The 11,128-nt window shown below is 37.2% G+C and overlaps 1 protein-coding gene across 1 annotated transcript; it reads right to left on the bottom strand.

Annotated features, from left to right (window-relative positions):
• Window positions 1-129: 129 nt before the first annotated feature.
• On the bottom strand, window positions 130-9,765 carry LOC140771465 (squamosa promoter-binding-like protein 6). Its single transcript, XM_073113035.1, has 11 exons — window positions 8,396-9,765; window positions 7,380-7,561; window positions 4,599-4,922; window positions 4,288-4,526; window positions 3,323-3,397; window positions 3,129-3,236; window positions 2,924-3,041; window positions 2,675-2,816; window positions 2,396-2,546; window positions 1,686-2,291; window positions 130-750 (listed from the first exon to the last, which is right to left on the bottom strand). Exons 1-11 carry the CDS (start codon window positions 8,980-8,982, stop codon window positions 310-312), a joined length of 2,973 nt encoding a protein of 990 aa, XP_072969136.1. The 5' UTR covers window positions 8,983-9,765; the 3' UTR covers window positions 130-309.
• Window positions 9,766-11,128: the final 1,363 nt, after the last annotated feature.

Here is an 11,128-nt window from a genome sequence, read left to right as displayed (position 1 = left end):
ATTGTCGTCGGATGATCATTGTCAGCAGCTACGCGGTGACCAGAGCAACACAGAGTGAAGGCAATAATGTAGCAATCAGAAGAATACACTTGGGAGTTCAGAAATCATTCAACAGATTAACTAAGAGAATTAACAACAACTACTGAACTTCGATAACTTAGGATGGATGTCAAGAGTTGAATAAATGGATATCATACCTGGGGTTAACAATAGCGATACTAAGATTATTCAGGTTAAATAAAAGGAAGCAACAATTTACATGAATTTGTTGGTAGTCACTAACACGATTGGAATGACCCTATGTACTCTTCATATTGATCCATAGCCTAATAATTCCCAACGGAATGAAGGGAATACATAGAAAACTTCTGGTGGAGACTTGAAAAGTAAGCCCACACAAACACAAACTGCTGCAATACCGACCATGGCCAGCATTGCTGGTCTATACAATAAAGTCCTGGCCCCAGAGCTCCGGTGAGCCATCTGCCTACTGCAGAGATTGCAATATGGCACTGTTGATCTGAACATCTTCTTGCTGACCTCAAAGCTAACATTTCCGGATTTTGGTCCATCGGCAAACATATTGTAGAAATCTCCAGGAATGCCCACCACCACATGAGCTTTCTCCAGTTGCCTATCAATTTTCTTCTGGACCAGTTGTAAGTATGATTCATGCCCTTGCGCACGAGCATAATCTTCAGGAGTGAAACCAATGCTGTCACGTGCACTTTTCCATGCATTGATTCCCACCTGGAATCGCAGATTTAAGGTAAGAACAACAATAAGATATCAGAGAGAAATGACGTGCAAATAGAAAACATCTTCCAATAAACAAACTGATGCCAGTAAAACATAATCTTCGTGTAAAGCATAAATATTGGGTGGTAAAATCCTACATAAAATATAAATGCATCTGCAATGGCTCAAAAAAGAAAAAGGTAGAGTCAAGAGTAAGTACATAATAAAGATGTCAGTGTACAAGACTTCCTCCTACATCAGATTTGAGGCCGGAAAACAAAAGCAGCCTACCTTCATTTTAATATATCTTTAATAAAGTACATACAGAACATTGATACCTCCAAACGACACGAGGCAACTAGGACAAATAGACAATGTGCATCGGCCAACACAGGCTCTTGTTGCGTACATATGAATAAATATGTAATCTAGATGAGATAGAGCCCACTCCAGATTCACTATGGAAGAACGTGAATTCTATCCAAAATGTAGAATGAAGAATAAGAGGACGAAAAAGATTTTGAGACCGCATCATTTATATGCCAGCATAGGGATCAAGAAAATCCGATCAACTAAGTCAGGTTAACAGAACAAGTAGCAAAATCTAGCTATGCCCTGACAGTTCGCATATATTTGCTTCAAGAAAGAGAAAACAAAAAACAAAAGAAAAGATTCATTCACATGTCAAAGGTCCTGATGCCACATATGAGGAAATATCACGTGCTAGCAGTAAAAGGGATCTTAATGCACGAGGCTCCCGCCAACACAAAGTCTAGAGAGAGCAGGATGTACACAGACTTGCCCCTATCACTTGAGAGGGTGTTTCCATGATATCACACACTAGTATTACATGCAATACCCCATGCAATAATGTAACTACAATGCTAAGGCAATGAACTCTTAAATGAAGAATAAAATCATGACGAAAGCATTAGATAAGTAAGTACCGCCTCGGGATCACTGATAAGCGCATCCACTACACTCTCAGCACCACTACTAGCAGCCGCAATATGAAGTGGAGTTATGTTGGAAGGGCCAAGGATATCAGGTCTAAAGAGTAATCTTTCAGCACCATTATCCTTTGACTTTTTATCAGGTTTATATTTCAACAGAAGTTCCACCATGGATTTGCAGTTCCTTCTGACAGCAATATGGAGAAGATTTTCTGACAAAGCAACCTCTCGAGGAGATTGCCCACTCAAATCTACTGTTCCGCTAAATAAGATGTCTAACAGTTTCTTAATAACAGCACACCAGTCATGGTCCATAGCAAATGCAACGAGCCACCTGAACCGCTCCAGGTGAAAGACATTTGGACAAGGTTCCATTTTATCAGACATACACATGAAGCTGCTCCTTCGAAGAAGCCACCCTAGTTCATTTAAAAACTCTAGAGATTGATTTCTGATGTTCTCTTTATCTTCTCTTCCTTCATAGTGGTCTTCACACATGGCTATATCCAGTGCACTCTCCAGTACACAAATCTCAGAGCAAATCTCTTGCTCTGCAACTATGAATGGAAAGAAGTCATTGCTAAGTCCATGATCTTCAACCTAAGAAAATAAAATCAAAACAAAAATTAAGGGATGGAGAGCATAAGGGGCAAGCAGTAAAAGATGAAAATGGAAAAAGGAACTAACTAGAAGTCTAGAAGTACCTCAATGAATCCTCTCCCTCTTGCATCAGGGAGAGAACAAGAGAAGGTTAGACACTCAGGGCCTTCATGGTCAGCACCTATAATAGTTCCCTCGACTAGAGCTTGTGTGGTGTCTTGAACCAAGTATCTCCCTTCAAATGAACAAAGTAACCTGGAGATATGATTAACAAAGATAAAAATAATAAGTAAACATAGAAGTATATATCTCCAATAGAAAATGTAATATTTCTTCATATGCAGAAAAAAAAGTCCATATTATAGGACAGAGTAAATAAGCACCTTGTTGAGGAATGAGCCAGGTTAAATCCTTTCACTATGAAGTTAACTGTCGTAGAATGAGGAACAGCAATAGGTTTGACAAACAATATCTTACTATGATCAGGACATCTGAGAGGCAAAGGAATATCTAGCACAACCTGACCTGCAGCAGAAGTATGAAAAATAAGACCTCTTTGTACGTTCCCTTTCTGAATTAATGTTGTGAATCATTAAATTCATCAACAGAGAATCATTAGTAACCCAGCATACCTTTACAAATAAAAGCTATTTGGTGTTGAACCCTAGCATAGATCCATCCTGATGTCCAAAAGTTGCCAGTGGAACTACTCAATAGCCTATCCAGGTAGGAGCTCAAATGATCACAGAGCTGTGTACAATGTGAGGGCATATGAATAATGACAAGTGTAAGATACATATGTGACAAATTTAAATTTGGAAAAGAACAGAAGCATACTTCCTCCCATGCAGGCTCAGCTAGGCGAAGATATACTGTTAGGATAACACAACCAGGCCTGATATAGCTCTCAATATCAGTGGGACTATTTGATAGCCAATCAAGAATCTGAAATTCAGCATTGGATAATCAAATTAAGAGGTACAACTGCTCATCGACATAATAATGTATTGTGTTAATATAAATATACTTACCTGTGCTCGTAAAACAAGAGGAAAATCATGAGGGTTTTTACCAAAGAGCTTGAACACGATTCTATCAGTTCGACACTGAAATGAATTAAATGCATAAGCTGAGGACTACCAAACTAACTATAATGGATAAGAGTAGTTCATATGAATAGAAAAAGGAAACTTGGAATGTACCACTTTATTCCACCATGATCCAAAACATAACAAAAATTTAGACAAAAAGTTAAGACAAAACTTATAAATCATGTGTAATTCTTCAGTTAATAGACATGAAAAGGAACTGACACTGTCCAAGCAAAACCCGTCTTGTACTGTCGAGGATCTCAAAATTAAAGATAATTTGCACGGGGACAAAAAGATAAAACACTATAGTATGCTCTTCTTTAGGTATGTATTCTGCAACTATGTGGTGGCATATAACTATATATCTCTATACATTTCAATTTTTAAATTCCATCAAAATCCAGTCTTGTCACCAAGCCAAGTAGGAAAAAATAGCTACAATATATTTTACAGGGCTAAAGACTGTCATTTCCTCCATTTCTTCTCTATAAACCAGTCTGGAATCAGCACCATTAGGGACAGTGATGCCTAAACCCTAAAGCACAAATTAGAACAATTCATGTAGAAACTTCATATATAAATAAGAGCATTACGTCATTTGATTCAAAAATTATCATGCCTGTGACAGTCAGTCTAGACAGCTTGCAGGAAGCTACATGGCAGGCCTTCCTGCAAGGTTACATCACCAGCTCCAAAGAATGTCTTAGAAGACGATCAGCAGAAAGCGGATCGTCTCATTAATCAAGAAAGGTTGATGTTTGTCCTAGATAAGCACCAAAAGATTGATCTGACAAATTATATCGTCTCCCTTTTCAGTGAATGAAAGCTACCAATAAGCAGCATGGTTTTCATCTAATTATCATGATTGAAGATAGACGATAAACAAGCAACATAAAATGACATACTTGAGCATCTCCATTAGAACTCGATAATGTTCGGCCAGATGTTGAATCTGAATTGCCACTCATCTGTGGTGGACTGGACTGTCTAGAATCCTGCAGCATCTGTGATGAGCAATTGGGAAAACCAGTTCCCAGATATGCATGGTTAACTTGTGTCTCAAAACCTTCTCCACAATCGTGTGCATCATTGTATGTATCATTCAAGTCAAAATCCTTTGTCCTGGCTGTGTACACCGTAGGCTCTGCAGGAGACAGAAAACAAACTAGAATAACTTTATGTTTTAACAATAGAAAATCATCTATGCCAATCTCACCTGGAGAAACTACTACATTTGTCTTTGCAGCAACTGATAACAAATTATCAGTTGGATTTAGAGGAATCTGTCCACCAGGTGCACGAGCCACCTCTGAAGTAGAACAAAACAGCCTGGCAAATCCTGGTGCAGGTGCAGAGTTTGATACCAAAGCATCAGCTGCTTCTGAAGATGTTCCTGCACTAGTTCCAAGTTTCTGTGGGTTTTCAGATGATTGCAGAAGTCCAGAAAGGTTCCTTGCATCAAACGAACCAGCAAGACTTGCCAGGTTCCTCAAAAGGTGAGATAACAAGTCTTGATCATTTGCACGTTCAGAGCTATCAGCTGCCAATACAATGCAAAAAATTAGCATCATCATGCCTACTTAATTATAGATAAATGAATATCCAAGTCATACCAAGTAAGTGAGACCAAGATGAAGAAAAAAGCTAAGAGACCAACAAAAGGAATAAATGATGACACAGTTACATGAGCAGCTACCCCTCTGATCCTCCAATATCATCACTCATTTCAAAGTCTGAGAGGGTAGTAGTGGTGTTGATTAATAAAGGTAACAATGAAGGAAAGCTTCCAAGTTCCAACAGCTACCTCATATCTATAGAAACTGTATTATGAAAATTCTTCTAGTTTAATTTCATACAGAAAAGTATTCAACTTTCACATCACTGTCAAGCTCATTAAGGGGGAAAAACCAAAAGCAGCATCTCTTGTATAGTTTAGGTAATTAGATGTTGGCATGTAGAACACTACAAGAAGCAATTCCAGTATTTCTCTCCAAGAAATCCAGCAAGTTCTCAAAGTTGCTAACTGCAACATTGTGAACATAATGTGCAGAGGAGAAAGAAAGCAAAAGCAGTTGTCACTTCTAAGAAAGCAGTGAAGGATCCCATTTTAGTCTCATCTTTAGTTATTTTTATGCATTTATCACAAGATATTAAGTGATTCCACAACACACGATCTAAACACTTGAGCCCCCCAACAAATGCATTTTACATAGTAGCTGCAATAATTAGTACAAGGCGGGTATTCTTACTTTTATGGAATTTGATGATTGTATATCCCCTGGAATCATGTTTATTTTGGCATAGTCTGGTTTAATACTTAATACTATCTGAGAAACTGAAACATCTCTACCTCACCACATTTTTGTACGACAGACTAGGATTTAAGATTTATCAACTTAATAACATTGATATTTATGAACATGAACCCCTCAACAGTAGCATACTAGCATCTAAGTGAATCATGTCAAAATAAAAACTGATGAGTTGTATTGAACTATTGATAATATTTGCCTACTCTACTCATATAAGGGTGGAAATTTTTGACCAAATAGACCAACTTGACTTGACCCCAAGACCTTTAAAAAGGTTTTGACTTAGCAATAACAAGCTTGTCTCATAAACAGATTTTCCTACCTAACACAAATATTAGATGGGTTGCCAACTAACCATGTTTGGACGATCAACACACTCAATTGGTGCCACCATAAAACAGATTCGCGCACCTAAAAGGAATGTCAAAGGAGTAGTATCTGTGTGTGTATTATCAAGCTGCTTAACCTGGTTCCACCCATATAAGTTCAATGGATACTGTTTGGGTCATGTCTGTGTCATGTTTGGCTCGATATGATTACATGCAACATACTTATGCGTGTCAATTATTCAAAGGATAACCTATTAGCCAGCCCCAAAACAAGATATATGTATAAGTTAAGTTGTCTTGTACAGATAATAAACAAGTTCTGCAGGTTAAGTGGGTTATTTGTGACCCTTGTAATGTCAAGGTTTAGGAAAGTAGGAAACCAACAATTTTATCAAGTGCTCATGCTGCCATGACAGGACTACTGCTATTTAGTCAACCCTACATGAATTGTTATAACCTGATGTGGTTGTAAACCTTCCCCTACTACAATACTGTTCCAAACATCTCTATCCCACAAGGCCATCATCCTCTTGTACAGTTGGCAAATATCAAAAGGATGTCAGAGATTGACAGCATCAGTGAGAAAAGTACAATAAAAGAATCAACCATCCAGCATTCAAAAATATTTGACCTGATCTAGGAGAAAATAAAATCAAGAACCCTATTCTCGCACTTTTCTCCTAAGAACTGATTAAACTACCAAGCACCTCAATGAAGGCATGAATTTTGCTATATCGTTATACATCAAATTTCAAATTTTCCTCCCATTCATGACCAATGAGCTTAGATCTCAACCCAATTAATAATCTAATTCTAGCTGTTCATTTTCCATATATTGAACCATTGGCTAGGCACTCACAATAAGAGAGATTGTCCTTCGTTTTACCCACATAAAGATAAGGTTGCATCTAATCACCTTAACAATCTGATCCAAATAAACTAGAAACAACCAAAAATGAAAATCGATCAAACATGATAAATGTCATTTTTCAATCACCCTAAGTCTTAGTACCATCAGGATTCAGGAATGATGTCTCTTATAGATTATCACAATAAACACCTCACAGGACAATATGAGTTCCTATGAACATATAATAGTACTTTGTTAACAAAGTTGACAACATTTGCGTTCCATATTTTCACTAGAAGATAAGATTCCCGATAAAATTTTCTAAAACAACTGAACAAATTCACAGAAGTTCACAGCAGCTAATATCAAGTAGCATCAGAATACAATCAATTGAGTTTTGCAGGGCACAAAAGGAAATACATTTGAACTACATTAAAGGATCAACTTTTAAAGATGAAAAAGAAAATTGTATCACTGTTCACAAAAAGGTTACTGCAGCTACTCACAGTGCAAACTGGAGAGGATTTTTAGAAGACTTATCAATAGGTAGCTGCTAGTCCTATCATCGATTGAGGGAGTCCCACCAACTGCAGCATCAGGATGAGTTTTCCTCCTCCGTTTATTATGACCTGCCAAACGTCGACGGCAACTTCGCTTCCCTTCATCAAATTCTTGAAGAAGGTGAAACCTGAAAACTCAATTGTGAGGATCATATCATAAAAAGGTGACAAACAAAATTGTAGAACAATATCCTGGCTGTATAGGCTATCGCAAGGATTGCCATGCTAGACCTGGCTACCAAATGGCACTATGAAAATGTGACATCATGTTGACATATATGAGATGTTATGTTGAGTTGTTGACTTGAGTATATATTCTCTGTCAAGATCTAATTAGTCTATTTGTCTCGTGATTTTAGAAAAGAGTCACACCCAGCCTTGTTCTTGCCCAATACATGCAGTATTGCTAGCACTCTAGCTTCTGAAATGAGAAACTTATGAGGAATTCACAATGATTGATAGATCATCCCTCTTGTTACTTTAGGTACAAGTGGACCTTGGAAACCAGGAAACTTAACTTTTGAGACCTTGGGATTTGCAAGAATAGTTCAGTCATTAGATTTATGCCAAATGGAAATTTATTTCAAATTAAAAATTATTACTGTCAAATTTCAGTTATCGATTATGAATCCCTTATGGATTTAATTAATTTACGAATTTAACGATTAAAACCTTGTCTTATATTATGTACCTTGATATTTATCATAATGCAATGTCAAGCATTTGTGTTCCATTTGGGATGAGGTGCCATAATTATGTGTCTCATACTAGGGTGCACCGATATTAGAGTCCTAGAAGAAATAATTAATAAAAGTGCATGGTGACAAATACATTGACAAGTGACGAATAATACATAAAGAAGGAGATGTTAACAAAAAAAAAAAATGCTCAAAATCCAGGGACAGTTACAGAAAAGATGGTTTGCATAATGTGACCAAGTAGTGCTGAATAGCATTTCTGACCTGCTACATTGCTGACAAAATCGCTGAATAGCATTTCCAACAACCGCTTGAGTGGCCTTTGAATGCATCTCACAGACCTTGTGCCGCCTATGGTAGTCCTTTGAGGTTCTAAGGTCAGCCTCACAGCCTTCCACCTGACAACTTGGCTGACTAGAATTGCCCCTGTGCAACTTGCTCTTTCCCTTGTTCTCTTCAATAGCTGCAAGGTCAGTCTCTGTGATCGGATAAGCATGGCCACCGAGCTTTAAGCTTAGAGATCCAGTTCCATCATATAGCTCATCCTCTCCCACTACTAAAACCCTCCTCCTCTTCTCGGCTTCACCTCTTGCTTTCCCAGCTATACCAGAATTTGTCTCCTCCGAGCCAGATGACGAGCTGTTTGAAGGCACACCATTTACCTCTTCTTGAAACAGCTGCTTGTTCCTACCATCTGATGAAACAGCATTCACAGGTGTGGCGATGAAGCGTTCGCCGTCCCATGTCCAATTATTTAAATCCCACTCAAAGCTCTTCTTTCCTATCCCATTCAAATCAGATGCTCCGCCATCATAAAAGTGGCGGCTGTTCTTCCCTGGTCTAGCCTCCATCACTCGAGAAATCTCAAGGAAACCAAATTTTCCAGATTCCAAACTTCAAACTTCCCCTAAATCTGAATCAGTCAAGTGGCTCCCAAACTCAAAGAGGAGGTAAGAAATCCAACCCAAAGGTGCACTAATCCGCCTCACTCCGCCCCCAGAAATCCAAAAACATCACACCCACACAACCATGGATCCAAACAAGAGAAATCCACATGCCAAATTGCAAGTCTCCTAGGACCCAAACGAAGAACTGACCAAAATTCCGAACCCGAGTACCCAATAGATGATCCAAGACTTCAAATTACAATAATTCCACAACCAAAATCAAGAGTTCCAACGGTCAACTCCTAAATCACGGCTCTCGCATTCCTCAAGACTCGCCTACTAAACAGCAAGCGAAACAGCAGGAGACCTTTAAGGAGACTAAAAGTGCACCAAAGATTCAATCTTTAGTGCCAATCTCCACTACCCAACAAGCTGATTCCGCAAAGCTTGAAAAACCAAACCAAAAAAAGAAAAAGAAAAAGAAAAAGAGAGAGAAAAATTAGGGGGAAGATTATGGGGGAAAAAGCCTACTTCCAGAGCGATCAAACACCGATCCGCCGAGAGCCCGCCGTCCGAACTGAGACTGCGTCGATCGACGGCGAGGAGAGATCGTGGCGGCAGAGACAACCGGAGAGGTCCGATGTATGAGCAGTTTGTGTTTATTCTTCCTTATAGAACTATTGGCTATCGTCACCCAATAGCGTACGCAGAGACCAGACGCATTTAACTGCGGGGAGTGGTTGTTTCTTGGTGTAATTCTGGCGCAAAAGGGATGTTTTTTCTTTCTTTCTTTCTAATGAATAACTTGATATAACAGTGGCTAAATTACTCCCTCTTTTTTCCTCTGATTTAAAGAGGAGCGAAAAAGAGTGAGAATTTAAATATTTTCTTTTTAATTATAGCTATTATCTTGATATTCAAATTCGAAAACAGTCATTAAGTCTCTTTTTATACTCTTTCTTTAGTATACTTTTGACTCGGCGTTAAATAAAAGTATATACGCTGCTTCTTAATCTTTTAATAACTTAACGACCCCCTCAAACATAGGTAGACGGATATTATAAAAGTTTAGTATTATTTTTTAATATAGAGGATATACAAGAATTTAGTGGAGTCGTCGTTCCTTACTGCAATTTTAGTGTAAATAATATATTTTTTTAGAAAAATAATTTAATGTAAAAATTATCTCAAATAAAAAAAAAAGGTTACTCAAGAAAGATCTTTTTAATCACTTTTCAAAAATATCCTTGTAAATGAAAAGAGGATAAGAAAGTAAGAAGAAATAGGGATAAATATATTTTAATCCACCCCACTTTTGTAAAGAGATGAGATACTTTACTTCATCAAGAGAGATGGCATGCATACATACAAAAGGAGTTAATGATCAAACTTCTATTAACTAAATATGTATTACTTGATGGCTTAGTGTTACAATTAAAAAGAAATTGAGGCCGGTTTGGGTAGAGGAGAAAATGATTTTTTATTCAAACAAGTAATAATTTCTAAGCTACAAAATGTTTTACTACAGTTAAAAAAAAAGAACTACTATGCGAGTATATTATCTGTAGTTATTTGGCTTTATTTATAGTTTAAAAGAAGTGGTAATTATTCAGAGTACTCTGCGAAATAAAACATAATAATTATTAGCTATCATCTTTCTCTTATTTACTTTATTTTTGTTTTGTGTTTTCTAAAATTATTAAAAGAGAATTGAAATTTAATTTATATTTTAAATTACTTAACCCACTGTACTTTAAAAAATCTCGAACAATTCCTTATATTTATGACTAAAGTAAATAACGTTATAATTTTTTTATTTAAATTAAGATGGCACACCTAAATAATTTGGCCGGCTTTCTTTCTCACCCAAGGTCTCTTCCATGCCTTCTTGTCAATCTCAAAAACCCGATCGGGAAAGTAGAGAAAGTTGCCCGAATAAATAAAAAAACCCTAGTTGATTTTACTTTGGTCGCGTGCTGTTAATTTGGATAGAAAATCTAATGATAGTAGCAGCTAATTTGAGATTTTTTAGAAAAATAATTTGAGGTACAAAATTCAGATAGTAAAATATATTTAACTCTTCAGAATAATATATAGAGGTAAATTTGTT

This window comes from Typha angustifolia, chromosome 11 (assembly GCF_048772165.1).
Source record: "Typha angustifolia cultivar Huaian chromosome 11, ASM4877216v1, whole genome shotgun sequence".
NCBI classification, from domain to species: domain Eukaryota; kingdom Viridiplantae; phylum Streptophyta; class Magnoliopsida; order Poales; family Typhaceae; genus Typha; species Typha angustifolia.
This window is presented reverse-complemented; position numbering and strand designations above follow the sequence as displayed.